This window comes from Mus musculus, chromosome 14 (assembly GCF_000001635.26).
Source record: "Mus musculus strain C57BL/6J chromosome 14, GRCm38.p6 C57BL/6J".
NCBI classification, from domain to species: Eukaryota; Metazoa; Chordata; class Mammalia; order Rodentia; family Muridae; genus Mus; species Mus musculus.
This window is the reverse complement of record NC_000080.6, coordinates 26480650-26504214: the sequence shown is the minus strand read 5'-3', so window position 1 is coordinate 26504214 and position 23565 is coordinate 26480650. Positions and strand designations below refer to the sequence as shown.

At 40.6% G+C, this 23565-nt stretch overlaps 1 protein-coding gene and 1 non-coding gene across 21 annotated transcripts in view; one reads left to right on the top strand and one right to left on the bottom strand.

The window, feature by feature from the left end:
- Positions 1 to 23565, top strand: part of Slmap (sarcolemma associated protein) — a 121457-nt gene that overhangs the window by 30410 nt on the left and 67482 nt on the right. For all 20 annotated transcript variants that reach the window (NM_001347494.1, XM_030248100.1, NM_032008.4 and 17 more), the window contains exon 2: positions 21249 to 21396. In NM_001347494.1, the coding sequence (NP_001334423.1) occupies positions 21249 to 21396 (148 nt within the window). The remainder of the gene's footprint in view (positions 1 to 21248; positions 21397 to 23565) is intronic.
- On the bottom strand, positions 6430 to 6560 carry Gm24031. Its single transcript, XR_003951254.1, has one exon. It is a non-coding gene; the product is annotated as a small nucleolar RNA SNORA71 (small nucleolar RNA).

The following is a 23565-nucleotide window of genomic DNA, read 5'->3' as shown; positions in this document are numbered from 1 at the left end:
TTGGTACACGCAGCACTATTTCCCAATGTTTCTATCCACAGCTGAATCCTCAGCAGCTGTGCATGTAGGTAAGAGAAATGGCGTGCTACTGCTTGCAGCATTCTCCACTAGCACATGCTCTGCCTTCCCAAGCAAGCCGACGATGACATCACTCTACGTATGCTTGCCAACTGAATGAGGGTCCACGATCTCACAGCCTGTCCCCAAACTCTCTCCCTGTCACCAGATTTTTTCTTCCAGGAAATCTTGAATCATGTAGGTAATGTTTCTCCTGAGCAACTGAGCGCATCGCTTCCCTGCTTCCAAGGCCGTTGGGGATGGATTATTTTCCCGGGTTCTTAATGATCTTCAGCTTTCTGACCTTTATTTACACTTGGAGTTGTCTCAGGGTTGGACCTCTTGCTCATCTGCACTCGCTCTCGCAGAGATCTCATCAGTTTGTTACTTTAAATTCTGTTTTTATTATGATAAAAAACAAATTTCCAGTGCTGTTGTTAAAAGATTAATACTATACCTTTTCGTTTTTGTAACATTTCTTCAAGGGTAGGGATCCTAGAGACCATAGGTATATCAACATTCTTGGTTTAAATTACTCCTAGATTAAAAAAGTTCCAAATAGAACTGGCTGGTTGCAAAAGCTTTTCTATTCAGAACTTAGTTCTGTAATCTTAAAAGAGATAAAAAAAAAGTTGCAGTGAAAACTCTTATTTATGTATTTATTTGTTTATTAATTTTTCACTTTTTACTTATTCACTTTACTTCCTGCTCACTTTACAACTGCTCCCCTCCTGGTCATTCCTTCCCACAGTCCTTCCTCCTTCCCCCTCTCCTTTTCCTCAGGGCCAGTACCTCACCTCCCCCAATTAAGTCTCTGTAAGGCTAGGCACTGTATTGAGGCCAGATAAGGCAGCCCAGCTAGTAGACCATGTCCCATGTACATGTGACAGCTTTTGGGGTAGCCCCCACTCCAGTTGTTTAGGACCCACATGAAGACCAAGCTGCACATCTGCTATATGTGTGTGGGGAGGCCTAGGTCCAGCCTGTGTATGTTCTTTGGTTGGTGGTTCACAAGGGTCCAGGTTAGTTGATTGGTAGTCTTCCTGTCGAGTTCCTATTTTCTTCGGGCCTGAAATCCTTCCTCCTGTATTTCCATAAGAGTCCCCAACTTCCACCCACTATTTGGGTATTTGTATCTGTCTGAGTGAGCTAGTGGGTGGAACCTCTCAGAGGATAGCCATGATAGACTCCTGTCTATATTGTTTAGGATCCACGGGTCTGATGAAGGTGGGTGTAAAGAAGGGGTGGGAGTGGGGGTAGAATGAGGAACCTCTGGGATAGCAGGCTGCTTAGGGCAGCTTGGCTTGCTCCAGAGGACTCAGCTGGCAGGGAAGTTCCTGTGAAAACTCTTACGTTTTAAAAGGCAGTGATTTTATTTTTGAAGGAAGTCGCTTTACTTCTGAATGCCGTTTTTGTGTGAAAGGTGATGGGTGACAAGCTTACTGTTGCTAACTTTTTATTGTCATATTTTTAGGTTTTCTTCATGTGTATGTATTTTATTTCATTTATTTATTCACTTTATATCCTGATTGCAGCCCCCTCCCTCCTCTCCTCCTAGTCCGACCCTTACACACACACACACACACACACACACACACACACACACACCCCGCTTTAGAGAAGAGGAGGCTCCCCCATGGGTACTAACCCTCCTTGGTACATCAGTCTCAGCAGGAGTAAGCACATCCTCTCCCAATAAGGCCAGGCAAGGCAGTCCCGATAAGGGATCCAAAGGCAGGCAAAAGAGTCAGAGTACCATTCCAATTGTTAGGGGACCCACATGAAGACCAAGCTGCACATCTGTTCTATATGTGTAGAGGGCCTAGAGGTCCAGCCCATGCATGCTCTTTGGTTGATGTTTTAGACTCTGAGCCCCTATGGGTCCAGGTTAGTTTATTGTGTAGGTTGTCTTGTAGAGTCCTTGACTCTTCCGGTTCCCTCAATCCCACTTTTCCACAAGGCTCCTTGAGCTAAGCCTATTGTTTGGCTGTGGGTCTCTGCATCTGTTTCCATCAGCTGCTGCATGACGCCTCTCAGGAGACAGTTATGCTAGGCTCCTGTCTGCAAGCAAAGCAGAGTGTCAGTAGTAGTGTCAGGGGTTGGCTCTCTCTCTTGGGGTAGGTCTTAAGTTGATCCAGTCATTAGTTGGTCAGCCTCTCTTCTCTGCTCTGTCTTTATCCCGCACATCTTGTAGGCAGGACAGGTTTTGGGTTGAAGGTTTTTTGGGTGGGTTGGTGTCTCCCTCTTTCTACCGGAAGCTACAGGAGGTGGCCACTTCGAATCCACAGCTGCTAGGAATCTCAGCCAGGGTCATCCCCATAGACTCCCAGAACCTTTCCTGTCCAAGGTCTCTGGCTTGTCCCAGAGATGCTTTCCCCCACCAATTTCTGTGTGTTGTTTCCTGTCCCTCCCATCCCTGTCCACTCTTGCTCCCCTCCCCATTCCTTCTTCCAGCCAGATCCCTCTCCCCATCCATGTCCAATATCTATTTTATTTCCTCTTCTGAATGAGAGTCAAACGTCCTCCCTTGCATCCTCTTTGTTACTTAGCTTCTTTGGGTCTGTGGATTGTAGCATGGTTATTCTGTACTTTATGGGCAATATCTACTTATATGTAAGTATATACCACATATGTCTTTAGGGGTCTGGGTTACCTCACACAGGATGATATTTTCTAGTTCCATCCATTTTCCTGTCCTTGTTTTTAATAGCTGAGTAGTATTCCATTGTATAAATGTACCACATTTTCTTTATCCATTCTTTGGTTAAGGAACATCTAGGTTGTTTCCAGTTTCTGGCTGTTTTCAACTTATTGAATTTCTTCCATAGGCTTTTGACCAGTTCTGTGGTGTCAGACATGTATTCTCTTCAGTAGAGTTGCTTCAGACCTAATCAGAAAGCAGTTGGTTACCCTCAGAACTTATCTTGCTAGGCAGCTCAGTATAGAAGCAGGAAAAATCTATAGGTGTATATGTTCTAGCATTATGGTGGTGGCTATCCAAGAGTCGGTAGTATTTTGGGAGCCTGAAAGTGACCTGGCCAATCAATCACAGGAGTGTATCCCACATTTAGCATTGGAATTTTGGTGTGAAAACCTCTAACATCTGGGAGCAGGCTTGCCCACCATGTGGAGTACTTCTGTTTTTCCTTTTTTATGTCTAGGAAGTAGTAGGTTCCTATGAGAGTTTTCATGCATTCTTGGTTTGATTGATTCTCTCCCCCAATCCCACATTTCTTCTAACTCTCTATTCCCTCTTTCTTCTTTAAAACCTTTGTTCTTCCCTAGTACTCTCATCTCTATTTTCATATAAATATATTTACTCTTCCTCCTCCCTTCAACTAACTCCCCCTGCTCAATGTCTGCTTTCTTACTTCCTAGCCTCAACTGACAGTCACTGCAACTTAAACACAACTAGTCCAAGGTTCAGGTATGAGAGAGAACACCCAGTGTTTGTCTTTCTGGGTATGGCTTACCTCACTCAGTATAATATTTTCCAGTTCCATTAGTTTTCCTGCAAATTTCATTTTTCTTTGATGCTATGTACAGTTCCATTGTGTGACTGGTTTATGATAGTCACATATTCTCTAATTAGTTGTTGCTGGCTGAATTCATGACCAGAAACGCTCAGGAAAGTGTCAGGTAAACAATAGAAGTCTAGGCTCTAAGTATTATATTACTATATGAATCAGTTAAATATTTAAAGTATTTGTTTAATGCTTATTCAGTATTTATTTATCTAGAGACAGGGCTTCTCTGTGTAGTCCTGGCTGTCCTGGAACTTGCTCTGTAGACCAGGCTGGCCTCGAACTCAGAGATCCACCTGCCTCTGCTGCCACCACCTGGCAAGGGACTGGGGTATGGGCTGGGAAATGAACTCAGTATGCATTTTAATAAGGTTCAGGGCAGGACTGATTTTACTCTTTAAGGAATTTTTAGTAGTTGTGAAGAGGTTTTGTTTGATGGTCTTACTTTTTTGTATAGTATTTGGGCATACCATTGAACTACTATCTTTGCTCAAATACGATTCTGCTTAATCGTGATATGCATGAGTTTAGATGAGGTAATGTATATAAAGGAGCTAGCATAGATCTGGTATAAGCAGATACTATGCTTGTGGACATAGAAATTGAAAAACCTAAATTAATTATGCCTGTGTGTCAGGTAGCTGGTATGAGCTAGTGTGTGAATTTTTGAAAGACATTTTTAAGCCTGCCTTTTGAGATGGTGTTGCAGCAGGTCTGTTGGGTTTATTTTCACCATTACTACTGTAGCTCTGCCTCCTGGCCAGATTGTCAGCCTTCTCTTACTCATGTGTGATACAACATCATTCCTATTTCATAGAGGCTTGAGAGAAACAGAAGCAGCAATCACATTTCCAGACAAACAGTGATCATAGAGCAGAATGTTGAAGTTAAAACAGTTTAAAATCTCACACCTGCAATCCCATCTCTGGGGAGCAGAAGGCAGGACAATCAGGTTTTAAAGGCCATCCTTGCCTACATAACAAGCTGGGTGACAGCTTGCATGTGTACAATTTTGTCTCAAAAACAAACAATAAAACATAATGTTTAAAATGCACCTTTCTCCTCATGACTAGTTTGGGAACACTTTTAGCAAGTTACTTAATCTGTTTCAATTCTCAATTACTTATTTGTTCTGTGAAGATAATGTAACAAGTGCCTTCTGTGAGAAAAATGCATGCAGAATAGCTCGTCTAAGCACATAGTGACTGTGATGATTGTGAATTATTTTGTCATTGATGAGTAATGAATTCCTTGTTTGCCTTTACTCTCTGCATATAAAACTCGATATAGCTGAATTCTGGGAATAAATGGTGTTGCTTCTCATGGAAGTGAATGAAATCAATTTATTCTTTGAGTTTATGTGTGTGTGTGTGTGTGTGTGTGTGTGTACATGTACCTGTACATAGCTCATATGGCGGCTTTTTTCCCTACTGTGTGTGTCCCAGGGAGCAAACTCTGGTTTCAGGCTTGAGGGCAAGTACCTTTAACATGCTGATCCAGCCTACTGGACCAGAAATCAAAAAAATTTTCATGGAGGTGAGTACATTTTATTTGAACATTCAGGAGGCAGAAACAGGTAAATCTCTGTATGTTTAAGGTCAACCACAGGTTCTGTAGTGAGACCTATCTCAAAACAAACAAATGAGTGGAAATAGTTAAGAGAAAATTGCACAACTTCTCCAACTTGGGTCTCAAAATTTTACTAGGGGAAATGTTTAGGACGTGTGCCTAGGCTGTAAGTGCAGGTAGAAAATGAACATAATACTGTTACTGACTTTCAGCTCAAGAATGTAAGCCAGCCAGTGATTGCTGACTGGAGTATTACTTATTCTGAGAAGTGGGTGCCATGAGGGATGTCTTTATCTGAATGTCCAAATCATGTGGTAGCAGAAAATCAGGAGCCTTTGCCCTTGAATCATGTAAGGAATTTATATTTTTTTAGCCCAAATAGTAATTTGCCAAGATTTTTTTTTTTTTTTTTTGGTTTTTCGAGACAGGATTTCTCTGTATAGCCCTGGCTGTCCTGGAACTCACTTTGTAGACCAGGTTGGCCTCGAACTCAGAAATCCACCTGCCTCTGCCTCCCGAGTGCTGGGATTAAAGGTGTGCGCCACCACACCCGGCAACAGAGGAATTCTTTAAAGATTACAATTTATTTAGAAAAAGAAATGTATATAAACTCTTAAGTGTATGTTTTCTAAGAAAGGACTAAATTATTGGTGGCAAAGTGAGCAATCATGACCTCCCCACTTCTGGTGACTCTGACTGCTGCTATGTCATCAGAGAGATTAGAATAGTTTTCCTAAACCATTTAAAAAAAAAAAATCTGTGAGGTTGTTGGGAAAGTAGCAGAGAAGTTAGAAACAAATGCACTAAAAAATCTCTTATCACGATCATCATTCCAGGCACCAGCAGATGGACCCAAGAACAGGACATAGTCCCCTCCAGTATTGGTGTCAAAACTTTGTATGCAGGAGTCTCCCATGCCTGAGCCAGTTATTAGGCCGAGTAAAATCTGTTTCCTGGTGCTCTGAGTGGGTAGTGTCTCCAGTTTCACTTTGCGTGGTGGTCTTGCTGTCCACTCTCTGTCCATCTGGTGTCTGCAAAATACCTGGAGAGCAAGGAGGCGGCGGGGTCAGGTAGCTTTCTACCTCACAGGCTTCTGGAGCAGCACAGGAGGATGTGACCAGGGTTGACGGGATACTTGCAAAACTAGGACAGAATAAAACCCCGTAATGTGAAGCCCTGCCTACCTCTCTGCCTCTGAGGAAGCTGCCTAGCTCTGGTACAGGATACTCAGTGAGCCTGGTTTTAGCCAGGAGACTAAGAAATTCTGGGAAGGAAGATGTATTCCAAAGCGCCAGGGATTGACAAGGATAGAATCAGACCTTCCACACGCCGGGAAAGGCTTTCAGTATCTTCCCCTGCAGTATCAATGTCCAGGACACAGGCAGCCTACAATCACTTTTGAATACAGGGCCCTAGACCAATATTTTAATCAAATCTTTTATTTGTATCTTCTGTCATAATAAATCTTAACTTCCTTGTCCAATGCCGAGGTCCCCCTTTGCACTCCATCCTGGATTTCTGCCCTTGTCCTTGTGGTTTTTGTTATTCTTTAGGGCTGGGTCCTAACTGTATATAAATGTACCTGTTCCTCCTGCTTCTGATCCTGCTCCTCCTGCTGCTGCTGCTCCTCCTCCTCCTGGTCCAGTCACCACCCTCATACATAAGTGTGACGTAGAAACAATTACGCCAACCTGCATTTTACATCAGTCTTGTAGAACTTAGCTATTTGATTCATACCCTCTTGATTTATTTATAGTGTACCTAAATATGTGATTTTTCTGTATAGTTGGGTGCTTAGTAAGTATTGTAAACTAAAAGGATTTGACCTAACAGTGAATTTGTGATCAAAATAATTGAATTTCTAAGTTGCTTCAAGAAAATTTAATAATCTTATGAGATTCTACGAGAAGTTTTGAATTGAATATCAGAGAATGCTTAGTTTAAGAAAGAAAGTAGGCAAGCATTGTGTTTTTATTTTGGAATTACAGTGTCAAGTCAGCAATAGTGATATAATCTGTTTAATATGCCTGAGTCTTAGTGTTTTAATCTGTAGAATAGAGATGTTAATATCTTCTTGATAGTCTTATTATGAGAATCGGAAGTGATGCACGTCAAATATCTGCAAATCATGGGCCTGTAGGTGGTAACTATTAGTGTCTTAATCTTTTAATGATATTGCATAGTCCTTAGTATACAAGTCTTTTACCTCGTTGGCAAAATTTATTCATAGGTATTTTATTCTTTTACATTCTTTTCAACGGAAGCTCTTTCTTAGTTTCTATTTTGGGGTGCCCATTGCTAGCATGTAGAAACATAGCTGCTGGGCTAGGGTGCAGCTGAATGGTAGAGCATTTGCCTTGGGTAACACGGATCTAGCTCCATCTCCAAACCAACAAAAGGTCTGTAATTGAGAAATGCAATTGCTCTTTCTGTGCCAACTTTATATGCTGAAATTTTGTTCAATTTATTAGCTTGAATGATGTTTGGTGTATTCTGTGTGGTTTATGTCATCTCTGAATGGATGTATTTTATCTTTCCCTTTTCAGTTTTGTTGTCTTTTTTGCCAATGGCTTAAGTTTCAGTATAATGTTGAGTAATAAAATAGTGGTAGAACTAGGTGTCCTTATATTGTTCCTGATCTTCCAGGGAAAGCTGCTATTCTTTTTTTTTTTTTTTTAAATATGACACTGTATACATATAATTTCCTTCGCTCATATTTATCCCTTCCCTACCCATAGTCCCTCTCTGCTTTACACGTGCATTGCACATGCTTTACACGTGCATTACACATGCTTTACACATGTATTATACATGGTTTACACATGCATTACACATGCTTTACACATGCATTACAGGTACATTATATGTAAGAGGAAGCATGTTGTATTTATCCTCCTTGTTCACGCTACCTCTTTAGTATACTGCTTACTTTTCTTGTTGCTGTAATGCCATACCCAACAGAGAGACTTAAGAAAGGAAGGGTTTATTTGTATTCACAGACTGAGAGTATAGTCTATCATTGAGGAGAGAGCATGGTGGGGGCACGAAGCAGTTATTCACACAGTATCCATACTCAGCAAGCAGAGAGAAATGAACTCTGGTGCTCAACTTGGTTTCTTCTTGTCTGATCTGAGACCCCAGCCCATGGAATAGTATACCCACACTTAGGGACAGTCTTTCTACACAATATAAAACTCCCTCATAGGCATTCCCAGAAGTTTGTTTCCAGGGTGATTCCCATTACCGGTGCCTTTCTCCCTGTATAGTCTCCCTTTTTTAGTTGGATGTTTTCCACACACACTACCACTCAGTCAGGAAGCAAAGAGGTGAATCCTGGTGTTCCTTTTATTTCTGTTTCTTTTTCTTTTCAGTCCAGCACCACTAGTGAGATGATTGCCCCCTTTCAGAGTGGGTCTTCTTCCATTTAAACCTCCCTGGGAACACTTTCCCAGACAATACCTGGAGATATGTCTCATAGATGATTCTAAATCTAGTCAGGTTGACAGGGAATTAACCAGCACAATGTGTGTGTGTACTCTATGAAAGAAAACATGCAATGCTCATCTTTCTGATGTAGCTTACTTTGTTTACTATGATGATGTCCCAGTTCTGTCTTTTTAAATTACTTATGTCAGAGTTTTATTCCTTTTTATGGTTGAGTAATATGCCACTGTGTATATATACTATATTCTTATTGTTCATTCATCTCTTTAATTTTTTATTTGTTTATGTGTGTAAGTATTTTGCCTGCATGTATGTAAAGTGCACCATGTGTGTACAGTACCTCCCAAGTCCAGAAGAGGGCATTAGCTCCCTAAGATTTGAAGTTGTAGACAGTTGTGAGCTGCTGTGTGAGTGATGGGAACAGAACTTGAGTCTTCTGTAAGCAACCAGTGTTCTTAACTGCTGAACAATCTCTCCGGCTGTCTGTTTATTTCTTGGTTGTGTATCTAAGCTGCAGAGGAAAACAAATAGAAACACTTTAAATTGTAGGCACAGGCTAGGAATGAAAGGCCTCTAATAGTTCAAGTAACAGCAAGAATTGATAATGGGCTCTCTGAAAAGAAACGATAAACAGCAAACCCTTTATTTTAAAGTGTTTAAAGTTTTAGTTACTATATTAGAGTCATTGAGGTAAGGTCTTAAAGGTATAAAGGTGAGAGGACAGGTATCTAGTTGTATTCTTGTATAGATGGAGATCCAGTTATCCCAGCACCAAGTGCTGAAGAGACTGTCTTTTCTCCAAAGCTTTCTTTGACACCTTTGTTAAAATGTAGTTGGCTGTAGATGCTTGGGCTTATTTCTGGCTCCTCTCTTCTGTTCCGTTAGTCCATGTGACTATCTTTTTCTAGTGTGGTGCTATTTTTGTTATTGGGTCTTTGTAATATAATTGAGGTCAAGTATTGGGATAAGTGCAGCATTGCTTTCTTCATAGGATTGTTTTGTCTGTTCAGGAACATTTGTACTTAAATGTGAGCTTCAGAAATTTTTTGTTTTCAAGTTCTATTTAGAATACCATTAAAATTTTGGTTTTGATTACACTGGCATATAGATTATGTTCATTAATGAAGCCAGTATTTTTTTATGAATCTGAGTTTGAGAAATCTTTCCATATTCCATTTTCTTCTTCAATTTCTTTAGTGTTTTTAACATACATATATCTGCTTATGTGTGGATTTGTGCCTCTGTGTAGTGTTCTGAGAGACCAGAAGAGGATATTGCATTCCCCGGCGCTGGAGTTAGAGGAGGTTGTGAACTGCCTGTTAGCTCTGGGAACCTAACTTGGGTCCTCTGCAAGAGTGGGTTGCATTCTTAACCATGGAGGCTTCTCTCTGGCCTCTTACAGTGTTTCGCAGTTTTTACTGCAGTTCTTTTACTTCTGTGGCTAGGCTTATCCTTAGGTACTTTATTCAGTGGGAAGATGTTGTGTGGATTTTTCCCTCTGATTTCTTTCTCAGCAAGTTTGTTACAAGTACATAGAAAAGTGGCTGGCCTTTGTGCTAATTTTATATCATGTTACTTTGCTGAAATTGTTTAAGATCTTCGAGTTTTCTGATGGAGTCTGGAGATACTTAAGTTTAAGGTCATAATATCTGCAAACAGGGATAGTTTGCCTTCTTTTCTTAGCTCTTGAAGACTTTAAGAGCTGTTTTAACAGGTATAGAGAGAGTGAGTACTCTTATCTAATTTTCATTTCAAGCAAATGCTCTCACTTTTCTCCTGTAACAGTGTTGGTTACGTGGTTAAGATGGGAGCGTTTATTATGTTGAGATATAGTACTCCTAGTACTGCGGCTTTTACCGTAAAGGGATGTTGAACTTTGTCAAAGGCCTTTTGAGGATCTATTGTTATGTGATTTTTGTTTTTTAAATTTTGAGATCATGAGCTAGATTAATATTGATTTGTGTGTGTTGACCCATCCTGTCATCCGAGAAATAAACTCCATTTGGTCTTGGTATATGACCTTTGAAATGTGTTCTTGAATTTAGTTTGTAATTATTTTATTGAATATTTAGGCTTTTTATTTATAGTACATGTGTGTGTGAGTACATGCCTGCCATGATTTATAGTACATGTGTGTGTGAGTACATGCCTGCCATGATCTGTATGTGGAGTTGGTTCTTTTCCACCTTTTTGTCTGTTCTGGGAATCAAACTCAGATTTCAGGCTGGTGGAAAGTACTATTTTTTTTTTTTAATTTTTATTTCATGTGCATTGATGCTTTGACTGTAGGTATGTCCGTGTAAGAGTACCAGAACCCCTGGAGCTAGCGTTACAGACAGTTGTGAGCTGCTGTGAGGGTGCTGGAATTTAAACCCAGGTCCTCTGGAAGAATAGCCAGTGCCCTTAACTGCTGAGCCATCTCTCCATCTGTACTTTAAATATTTAAAAATTATTTTATTTTTTAATTCATATGGGTGTGTTGCCTGCGTGTAAGTCTGTGCACCATGTACATACTTTGTGCCTGAGGAAGCTAGCAGAGGGTTTCAAATATCCTAGAGCTGGGGTTACAGATGGTTGAGAGCTGTGGTGTGGGTCCTGGAAATTAAAACCCAGGTCCTCTAAAGAGTATCTAGTACTCTTTAATTGCTGAGCCGGCTCTCCATTCCCTGGAGAGCATCTTTACTTGCTGAGCCATTTTACTACTGCTCTTTATTGAGAATTGTTACATCCATGTTTCTGGGAGTTTAGTCTGTGGTTTTCTTCTCTCTCTGTCTGTCTGTCTGTCTCTGTCTCTCTGTGTGTGTGTGTCTTTGTGTGTCTTTGTCTGGTTTTTGGTATTGAGGTACTAATAGCTTTATAGATGGAGTTTGTAGTATCCTTTCCCTTTCCTGTTGTATTTTATGGAATAGGATAAGGAACATTGATGTCAGGTCTTTAATGGTCCAGTAGCATCCAGCAGTGAATCTGTACCATCCTGGACTTTTGTTGTTGTTGAGAGACTGTTATTTCTTCAATCTGTTATTTGTTATAGCCAGGGTAGGATGTTGGTGTTTTCTGTCACTTCTGCCTTAATCATTTGAAATAAATCTCTCCTTGGCAGAGTTCACTAATTAATTAATTAGTTAATTAATCTGGATATGCTGATGGCCAGCAAGTCCCAGGAACCCTCTGTCCTTTTTCCTCCAGCATTAAGGTTTTAGGCATGCATGGCTACACCAGTGTAGCCCTGATGTTGGAGATCCAAAGTCAGGCCCTCATGCTTGCTACGTGGCAGGCGTGTTAGTGACTGAAACACCTCCGTAGCTTTCTCTGTAGAGTTTGTAGATTTCATCCCTCTTTTCATCTTTAATTTTGTTAGTTTTCTCTTTTATCAGTTTGGTTAGGGGGATTATTAGTCTTACATAAGTAAGTAAATGTGTATGAGTGTGTGAGATGCATGTGTGTGAGAGATGCATGTGTGTGTGTGAGAGAGATGCATGTGTATATATGTATGTGTGTGTGATGCATACGTGTGTGTGTGTGTGTGAGAGAGAGATGCATGTGTGTGTGCATTGCCTTCCTTTATCACGCATCCCATTTATTTATTATTGTATGTGTGCATGATGTATGAATGTTTGGCTATGCCATAGCATATGTCCAGAAGTCAGTTCAATGTTGGCTCTCTTCCTGTATCTTTCTCTACTTTTATTTAGTTTTATTTCTTTAATTTTCTTTTTTAAACGTGAGGATTAGAGAGATGGCTCACCAATTTAGAGCACTTGTTGCTTTTTCAGAGGATCAGGTTCACAACTGTCATAACTCCAGTTTCAGGGGATCTGATATCTTCTTTTGACTTATTGGGCACTAAATACCCATGTGATGTACACATAAAAATCTAAAAATGATTTTTAAATTGCACTTTATTCTCTCTCTCTCTCTCTCAGTGTGTGTGTATGTGTGTGTGTGGGTGTGTGTGTGTGTGTGTGTGTGTATGTGTGTTTGTGTAGATAGAAGCTGTGAGATACATATGGAGGCCAGAGGACAGTTTGTTGGAGTTGGTTCCTACCATGTAGGCCTGGGAATAGACCTTCAGGATTGGTGGCAAGCACCTATATATTCACTAAGTTATCCTCACTCAACTTTTGTTCTTTAAGATGGGGTCTTTCACTGAACCAGGAGCTCACTGGTTAACTAGTCTGCCTGGCTGGTGCCTTCCCTGCTGGCTCTATGTGGACTTGCTCAGGCTCCAAACTGTGGTCTGCCAGTGCTGCCTTCACCATTTCACCTTTGGTTCGTTGTATACCAGTGGCCTCTGCTGGTCACAGTTAACATTACAGTCTGTGGGTTGTCAAGAGTTCTAGTTTAGATCCCCAGTCAGTTTATGCTTCAGGAATGGGTTGTGCCCCCAGTGCACTGGAAGTCTGGGGAGGGAGCAAGAGCAGCACTTGAGGACTTGTTACTGTGCTTTGACAGTCTGCTAAAGAGCTTCGTGGGTATAGCTGCTCTGATAGTTCTAGGAGATACATTCTCACAGTTAACTGAAGGTTCGCCTGGTTTTTATAGTCGTTACACCCTCTCTTCTACTATGATCACTGAGCCTTGAGTGGAAGAATTGTATTATAGATGTATCAGTTGGATCTGGGCACCACATGATCTCTTGTTCTCTGTACTTGAGGTTTTCTGGAATGGTCTCTGTCTGTTACAAAGAGAATTTTTTTTGATGAGGTTCATAAACTACACTTATGGTTATAAGGATAAATATTTAGAGTTTTGTTGGGGATTAGGCTGATTTAGTGAAGTGGTAATTGTAGGTTCTCTCCCAAGATCCACTTGACTATCCCTGCCTTGGTAGTTAGCTAGGTTTCTAGTATCTGCCAGGGTTTCCTTCTTGTCGAGCAGGTCGGCATTTCTTTCTTTCTTTATTTAAACAATTTTAAAAAGATTTATTTATTTATTTAATGCTTATGAATACACTGTTGCTGTCTTCAGACACACCAGAAGAGGGCAAAAGATCCCATTACAGATGGTTGTGAGCCATCATGTGGTTGCTGGGAATTGAACTCAGGACCTCTAGAAGAGCAGTCAGTGCTCTTAACCACTGAGCCATCTCTCCAGCCTCATTGAGCAGTTCTTAAGTGCATTTAGAGAGCTGTTGGATACCACCAAGTGGTATACTTCTCTTGCAGCAACTTTTAGGGTTATCATGCCATGCTGACCATTGTTCTGGTACATAGGTCTCATAGTGGCTGCCCAAACAAAACCTGAACAACAATGATACCACTAGACATGCTAACATGGAAGGGGAGAGCTCAAGGAACCTCAACTATAGACAAGAAACTATAGGCAACTAAGGAGTACTAAAAGCAGGAGAAATAATCTTCCTTAAAGAAGAGATGCAGTTTGGTGATCCAGTACCCAAGTGGTCACCTCTGAAATCATATACATACAAGTAATATTATATGGATAGAACATGTTGTATTTATATGCTAATTAATACACACATACCACCACCACTGCCACCAATTAAAGAAAAAAGCCATAAATTAGAAAGCAAGGGGGAAGGAGGTAGGGGAAGGGTGAAATGATGTAAATATATTACCAATTAAAACATAAAAATTATTATGAAAAATAAAAACAAATCTTAAAAGAACCCATCTGTTAAATAGTGTTGGGTGTAGTGGCTGTGCTTTTGATTCCAGCATTTGGGAAGCACAGGCAGTTGGACCTAAGTGAACTTGAGGCCAGCTAAAGCTATCTGGTGAGGTCGTCTCAACAGTACAATAATTAAATCTCTTAAAGCTCAGTGACTCCCAGTGCACTGGGGGCACAACCCCTTCCTGAAGCATAAACTGCCTGGGGATCTAAGATCTAAACTAGAACTCTCGACAGCCCCCAGACTGTAATGTTAACTGTGACCAGGTTCTGTTTGAGGAAGCCTGTGGATGTACAGTGGCCCACTGTAGTTGCAGAGTGTTTAATGTCTGCTTCTTACAGTTTTTCCACACCCGATTCTTTGTCACTTGAGAAATTTGTATGTGACTATGGGTATGTAAGCATCTAGAATCAATATGTAAATCAAACATTTACTTGGAATAAATAATAAAAATAATTTAAAATAAGTCTGTGATATATATAATATAGATATATATAATTTTGATATTTATTGGTTGAAAGCAGAATTATATAATAGCACAGCTATGGTTGTTTATTTTTATGTATTATGTCTGAACATTTGATAACACTTACAAAATCTTCAAGATTTTTTTACAGAATGGTTCGGTATTTTGATTTTATAATCATGAATAGAATACCACTTATAAATATATAGGACAAAATGGCAGAAATATGTTTGAGGTTATTTCATAAATCATTCAGAAAGTTTTGTCCTACTCCCAAGGCAAAATAACATATTTTTGTGAATTTGAAATCAGAAGTACAAACAAAGGCTTTTAAAATCAAACTTTTTAACCTAATATACTCCAGAGATATCCAAATTTGATGCTTCCATGTTAAGAAATAGCAGTAGTAAAATACTTAAAGGTCTTTGTTTTCTGTAATTAAACAATTGTGTTTCTATGAGGGCGAGCTATTTGGGTTTTTGTTTGTTTTTGTTTTTTTCAAGACAGGGTTTCTCTGTATAGCCCTGGCTGTCCTGGAACTCACTCTGTAGACCAGGCTGGCCTCGAACTCAGAAATCCACCTGCCTCTGCCTCCCAAAGTGCTGGGATTAAAGGCGTGCGCCACCACTGCCCAGCTGAGGGCGAGCTATTTGTATGTGAAGCTCCTACACTGGTCCTGAGCACAAGCCAAGTGTTCCCAGCAGGGTATAATCGCTTTGCATGTTGTGATGGCATGTCAGCACAAAGAACCAGGACTGCCATGAAGTCATGTGCTGTGGGAGCACGTGCTGCCAGAAATACTCCAGATTCATTCATAGTTGTTTTTCAAAGTTAATTTTTGGTTGTTGCACTTTCAGAAAGCCTTAACTGTTGCCATGGGGATCACAACTCACAGTTTAAGAACTTGTGCTCTATAGCAATGAGCCTCTTGGCAGGTGGGTGGTTCCAGAAGTTGAGTCCCTGGCTCCAGGCAGCGATTGGAGGCATGGAAGATGATTAAGGTCAGCCCCTAACCATCTGTGACGGATCACTTCACCCTGTCTGATCACTGCCTGAGCGGAGCCTCCTGTTGCCTGAAGGCCCAGCCTGCACTCTGACACTGCTGTTTGTCTTACCCTGGGGCTGTGAGGTTGACTTCAACCCTGCTCTTTATGCTTGGTACTTCTCAGGCCATCCAGGGTAACTCAGCTTTAGAGAATGGATTCTCTCAAGGTGGCACAGGCCAAGCAGCCCCGGAGAGACACAGCCAGGGACACAATTGGGCAGCTCTGAAGTGCCCCAAACCCTGGACCTGGGGCTGTGAGGGCTGTAGGCTTGTTCTTTGGGAGGATCACTGTCTTCTGCCTCACCAGGGCTGTCTGCCGCACCCTTGAGGCCCGTGTGCACCCCCACCCCCACTGGCACACCCCTTGTTCTTTGTGTCTCCACATCTCAGTTTCTCAGCTCCTTTCAGCTGTCTCTCTTTACTATTTCCCATTGCTCTTTCCTTCATTGTGATAGTGTTTGCTTTTATTATACTGGCTCTCTTCGGACACCAAGTCGCACACAAATGGCTTTAATCTGCAGTTTTACCCTGACGTTAGGTTGCTGTTCTGTGTCTGAAGGTTCGTTGTTGAGTTTTTGTGTTAGGAAGCTGCCTGCTGATTCCACCCTCCTCTGAGTGTTTACAAGCAGAGGTGCTGTGCTCCTTCAAATGCCTTTTCTGCGTAGATTGAGACGGCTGTGAGGTTCTCCCTTTCTATTAGTGCATAACGTTGGCTGACTTATGTCTTCTGAGGTGGCATGTAGCATTGATTACTTTTCTTACGTGGCACTGCTTGTGATAGGCAAATCACACTTTTTAAACAGTAAAAGTTAGTTACTTTTCTAACTTAGGTGAGTTCTGCATTAGTCCTTCATGTCACTTTCGGAGAGGTTAAAATACACAGTAATCTGTGATTACGGTCTGATCTGCTCCCTCCGGAGTCAGGTACCAAGCAAGGTTCCATTCTGGGAATGCATACTGGTGCTGTCCAGATTTCTGCTGTTCTGGAGGGTAGGCAGACCAAGGGTGAGTGATACCATTCGTTTTCTTACTGATTTTCAGAACCCCTTTCCTTTCCTTTCCCTTTCCCTTTCCCTTTCCCTTTCCCTTTCCCTTTCCCTTTCCCTTTCCCTTTCCCTTTCCCTTTCCCTTTCCCTTTCCCTTTCCCTTTCCCTTCCCCTTCCCCTTTCCCTTTCCCTTACCCTCCCCCTTCCCCTTCCGCTTCCCCTTCCGCTTCCGCTTCCCCTTCCCCTTCCCCTTCCCCTTCCCCTTCCCCTTCCCCTTTCCTTCCTCTAATAAAATCTAGGTTCTGCATGAAAGGGAACATGGAGTATTTTTCTTCCCATTATTTCCTCTTCTCTGTTTAGACCTCTCTCTCTCCCTCACCCCCCCCCCCCCCCCACACACACACACAAGTATAAAGGCCTAGAGTTCCTGTTGGGGAGAAAACATGCAGTGGCTGGCACCAGCTCACTTATATTACTTTGTTCTTGAATGAATGTTTGTGCACTGCTCTAAGTGTTTGCATATTTCCTTGAGTTCTAGCAAGGCTGGCTCTGGAGGTGTTATTGATTTCTTTCCTTTTTTTAAAGTGTCTCTGTGTGGACGGACGCTGAGAGGAGCCACTACCCTGGTGCCCTGGCGGTCTGCCTTTGATAATTTCTCTGCGGTTTTATAACAATTGCTTCCATATTGCTTTTCATTTCTCTTTAGGCACTGTTTATTGTACTTAATGACACCAACTTTTCTTGTAGAACCCTTTCTATTTATTTTTTTACCTCCTCCGACCTTTTCTGAGGTCTCCCCACCCCTGTGCTCGCTATCTTGTGTCTTCAGTTATTTTTCCTTAAGTTCCTTAGTTTGTTTCCAAGTTCACAGAGCGCCCTCTTGTGTTGTTTTTTGTGAAACGTTCTAAAACTACATGAGTTTATTTTTCCTTCTCCACTTTTTATGGATCTTTTCTTTTGCCATCCCTGTTGGCACTTCTGACTCCATTTCCAGCTGCTTTCTTTCCATTATGAGAAGCTGTGTCTTGGAAGGCAGCTTTGGTTGGCTGGTTTGTTTTAAGAATTTCCATAGGGAGACCTTGTTTACCATAGTGGTAGAGCCTAATTTTTCACTGAGAAAGGCTCTGGGTTCAACTAGGAACCAAGTATATATGGTTATTGGATTGAGCTAGATGTTTCTATTTTCAACTTCTCTTGCTGTCCTCCAAACTGTCCCCTGGTAGCCATTTTGTGATTCTCAGGTCTGGTCACCCTGTATATGGTCATGCAGTGGTTTTCTCTGTTTTTGTTTTGAGGCTCATGTGGATATCTCACTATCTACTTGTCCTATAAATGCTGTCTGTGGGGGTCTGGATTTTGGCTTTTTGTCTTAGTCACTCTGTTCAGTTTTATGTGACAGTTGAGATAGATTTAAAATGTGTGTGTGTGTGTGTGTGCACACATGCGTGCGTGCATTACCTGCAGTCCATACAGAACTCATTTTGTAACCACACTTAGAAAACTCCCCCATATAGTGCTAAGGCTGTCGCTGTTTGTGGAGTGCTTGCCAAGCTTGTCTCCGCACTACTTTACTAAGCACTTGGGAGTGATGCGTGTCAGAAGTTCAAGCTCACCCTCTGCTTGGAGCAAGTCTGCGGCCAACCTGGGGCATGTGCGAGCTTGTCTTGAGGACTAAATGAACCAACATCTTCAATATGGAGTTAGAATTTGTTGTTATCTGTTATATATGTGATCTCTCTCTCTCTCTCTCTCTCTCTCTCTCTCTCTCTCTCCTTCCCTCCTTCTCTCCCCCCTCCTTCTCCCCCCGCCCAACCATGCTTTTGTTTTGTTGGGAGCATCAGCTCTTTCTGATTATTTGGATATTTGCAAAGCCTTTCAACATTGAAAAATTTTCAGAGCATCAGTCTGTTGTTACAGATACCGCTTTAAGGAGTCAGTCTGTGCATATGTACATATGCAGAGCTAGGAGTGGGCACTAGTGTGCCATGGGGAGACATGAGAGAGGAAACAGTCACACAGGACTGCTGCTCTAGGCTACAGCAGAAACTGCCTTATATTTCTAAGGTATTTGGAAGCCATTAGACTAGAAACAAACAAAAAAATGAGCAAGTAATATAAATAACATGGACCAGCTAAGTGGAGACCAAAGATAGCATGGTCGATTTTAAAAAGAACATGCATTAATACTGATTTATTATTTTTTATTTAAAAGGCTGCTATTTTTAATTATATGTAGAATGTACAAATAAGCTGTTGGTCCATAATCTATGTTATAGACTTTTATTTGCTTTTCAACAAAGTTTTAAAAAATAAATAGTACTGAACCTTGTTCCATGAACTTTTATTTTTTTCTTTTACTTTGCATATTAAAACAAGAACAACAACAGGGCTGGAGCAATGGTTCAGAGCATCTTTGCCAGGGACTCGGAACTGATTCTCAACACTCATGTGGTAGTTCACAGGCATCCGAAGTTCCAGGGATTGCACACCCTCTCTGGCCTCTGGGCATCCAGCATGCACATGGTGCAGGAATAGACACGCTGGCAAAACACCCAACCATATGTAAATAAAACTAATGTAGAGTATTAAAAAGATAGGAATTTAATCCTGTGAATTCACTTAGCTGGTGAGCAGGTCATTATTAGAAGTTTGAAGTGACTGTAAGTTTGTACTAGCTATGTATGTCATTTCCAGGCATAAATACTAAAAAGTTAAACCAGAATCCATTTGTTGTTACATTTCCTAATGATATATTAAAAGTATTCCCCTCCATTTCTTTATACAATAAGTTCTAATGCTAAAAGAGGTTTTGTGAATAACTGTTCTTTCCTGATAGGGCTGCCTGTTCTTGTCTTTCTGGTGTTAAGGGATGTAAATTTTGGATAGATTTGTAAAATATCAACAGAATTTAATGACCTGTAATTAAATGTATGAATTGCTAGACAAAGTCAGCAGTTGTTTTGTGTTGAAATTTTAAACAATAAATCATTTACAGATAGTATAGTAGCCTTTAAATTGTTACCTGGGAATAAATGAAATGAACTGTCATTTTTAGCAAATTATTGATGTGATTAATTTTGAAGAGTGCTTGAGAGATGAATGAAGGATAATGAAACATGAAAGTTATATTCTTCTGATCTTACTGAGTCCTTGTCTGTGTGTGTTACCTCTGTGGTCTTTGGAAAGATAATTTAACTTGTTTAACCATCACATTTCTTATTTATATATGAATCTATTAGTCTGTATTGGAGATGTTTTCATTTTACTCTTGCGGTTAGGTTTCATTATATTACTTAGGCTGGCATGGCACTATCACGCTGGTATTGTTCAGACTGGTATCAAATTCAGACTCTTGAGTGCTGGGTTACAGATATGGTCTACTATTTCAGAATTAAAATTCACCTTTTAAAGTGTTTAGCTTAGTAGCTTTTAGTGCATACATGGTATTGTACAACCATATTTTTTCACTATTTCTAAAAGAAACTATCAATCAGTCACTCTGCTACCTTAGTTCCCTGTAATCATTGATGTACTTGTGTTTTTATGTATTTACACATTTGGTATGTTTGGGGAAAATGACCTAATACAATGTATGCTCTTTGGAGACTTGTGGTGATCTCTGCAGCTGGTTCTCCCTTGCCACCTTCTGTACTGTCCTGCTGGACATTGAATCCAGGACCTTGTGTGTGCCTACAAGCACTCTGTCCTGAGCTGCCACCAGTCCTCATTTCTCTATTCCCTTTTCTTCTGAGACAGGCTCTTCTTCTTCTGTCCTTGATCTCATAATCCTCCTGCCTCAGCCCCCTGAATGCTGGCATGTGCTGTCACTCTTGTCCCTAGCTATCTTCTTTGCATTGAGTTCTCATGCAATGTAGGCTCATCATGTGACGGTGTCCATGTGTCAGTACTTGATTCTTTTTTTTTTTTTTTTTTTTTTTTTTTTGGTTTTTTGAGACAGGGTTTCTCTGTGTAGCCCTGGCTGTCCTGGAGCTCACTTTGTAGACCAGGCTGGCCTTGAACTCAGAAATCCGACTGCCTCTGCCTCCCAAGTGCTGGGATTAATTAAAGGTGTGTGCCACCACCGCCCGGCTCAGTACTTAATTCTTTTGTGCTGTCATATACGAGATACGCTGCATTTGTAGTGGAGCCAGTTGATAGACGTTTCCATTGTTTCTGTTTTTTATTTTTTATGAACAATGCTATTATGACTGTTTTGTGAAGACGTGTTTTCTACTATTCTGGATAAATACAAGGAATTTTGGAACTGTTGGGTTGTAGTCTAACTATGTTTAACACTTTGAAGACATGGTAACACAATCTGCTTGGCTCTACCATATGTTCAGTTCTCTTTTAAGGTATCTTGTTTTAAGGTTTTGTTTATATATATTGAATACTAACTGAAATGAGTGGTTTCAGTTGATAGGGGAAACGTCTACGTGAAGTAGTTTGCAAAGTGACAGACAGTCCTTCTTTAAAAGTTTTGAGACGATTACCTCTAACCATTTGCTTTTCATTTTCCTTTCAGTTCTATCTCCAAGACACTAAAAGTAGTAATGGTACCTTTATAAATAGCCAGAGATTGAGTCGAGGCTCTGAAGAAAGTCCGCCATGCGAAATTCTTTCTGGTGACATCATCCAGTTTGGGGTGGATGTGACGGAGAATACCCGGAAAGGTATGAGTATGATTGGTCCTTCCTGTCGCTTATCTGCATAGGATTTAGCGTTCTTTGTAGTGCTATAAAACATTACTCTCTTGAAAACGCTACTTAAGGACACATGAAGCAAAAAATTTAAAGTTTTACTCACTTCCGTTTTGCTTTTTTAAAATTTATAAATTATAAAATATTAGTAGTGAATATTCTTTGTCATGTTATAAAATTATAGGGAGCTATAGTGTCAGGAAGCGCTTGGCTGCAGTGCCATCCCACCCAGTTAAGATGAACTTACAGCGTGGGGTGGTGTTTATTATCAGTAGCAAGACTTAGTGAGATTTAGTAAGCAGGCTGGGCACAGTTTGGTTGGTTGACTTAATGATATAATGGAACTCAGTCATGCGAGCAGAAGGGAAATTATCTAGAGGGCTATAGGATGGGTAATGGGCAGATATGCTCTAAGTGAAGCAATTGATATACTTGTGCTCACACACATGTATATGTATAAAAGAGATAGAGTAAAACTTATTATTTTGTATCCTAACTAAAAAAATAAAAATAATGCAATGATTGTCAAATGTGTTATCCTAAAAATAAGTAATTCTAGCTTTAAGGTCCTCACTGTCCATTTTTTTTTTTTTCTGTCTTTAACATGCTGTTAAGGTGTTAGCATGCTCTTGCTCACAGTCAGGGTGATGACTGCAAACCCAGGTGCCATACCAGCACTCATACCAGTACTCCATGAAAACAGTGTGGGGTACAATGCTCTCCTATGCTCCTTTTCTGTGTGGAAAGTGACCCAAGCTTTTATTTCTCCATGTGTTACCAGCCTCATGAATAGATCATACACATGGCTATATGCAGTACCAAAGATATCCAATAAATGACCAAAGAGAACAAGGAGATTTGTGCTTGATATAGATCAATTATGATTTATCTCCTTAGGCTAAATGCAAGTATAAGGTTTCTTGTGCTACAGTCCCTGAGACTGGAAATTCTCTAGCTAAATAATCAATTGCTCTTTAAAATTATTTGTTTTATAATTCTGAAGTTTCTTGGCTATTTCACTGTTTGCTCTCTGATTGTGAACTCTTATGACTGACTCAAAGTGAAACCACTTCTGGTACAAACCAAAAAAGGGGCAGTTATACTTAATTAGTTAATGCAGACAGTGGACTGATAGGTTGGCAAGTTTCTCCTGTTTTCTAAGCATGGTCTGATCTGGCACCGCCCTAAATCTTTAGATTGATGTTTTGCACAGTACAGTGGGCTTGGCAGTGGTGCTGACTCATTTGTGTGCAGCTCTCTGCATAAACTTGCATTCCCCTTAGGTTGGTAGTCTAGTTCTCTTAGATTAGTAGCTATGTTTTAGTACTTGAATTTGGATAGAGCCAACCTCCATGTACAGTTGTGATGTGAGGTGCTGATTACTCCTTAGATGAGAACTCAAACAGCAGCACTGGGCAGACCTTTCTGTTGCGGTCCTAACATACTAAGAAGTGAATGAAGTCCCACCTGTAAGGAACTCACTTTGTATTTCCTTGGAGAAATCCCTACTTAGTGATAGGGGGTTCTTAAATAGACTTTATTAGGCATTAGTTGATAAAAAGAATGTGGTGATCAGTTTTAGGAAATGGCTTAGTTAAGCTACGTTGAGCAAAGCCTCAATGTGCTGACGTACGCGCAGATCTCCAGGGCGTTGATTACAGAATGCAGCTTGCAGCTCCTCCTAGAGTCTGTCATACTCTTCTCCTACCTATGTCTGAAGGAGAGGTAGTATCCTAATTATTAGTGCAGTATTTCTGCTGTATTAGATTTCTGCAGGCTTCTTAAAATGTTTATCTTTTCTGCTATCTTAGGAAATGAAAACATTTGTCATTTAAGTGCTGTGGGCATTTATTGTATTCATAAGCTTTATGTAATTTGTAGACTACTGAGATATGTTATGTTAGGAAACATGTATCACCTGTTCACGCTTATACTAGGAAAGAGTATAGATTTAAAAAAAACAAACCTGTTAACCAATAGTTTGATATTGTCGAGCAGTTTATACAGTAGCCTGAGGGTAGCCTGAGCAGAGGAGGTCAGGACTTTCCAAGTGTGTTAGAGAGGAAAGGCCACTGCACGTTACGACAGGTCCTTTAGTCAGACAACATTTATTGGGGACTGCCATTCAAGAAGGCCTTGAAG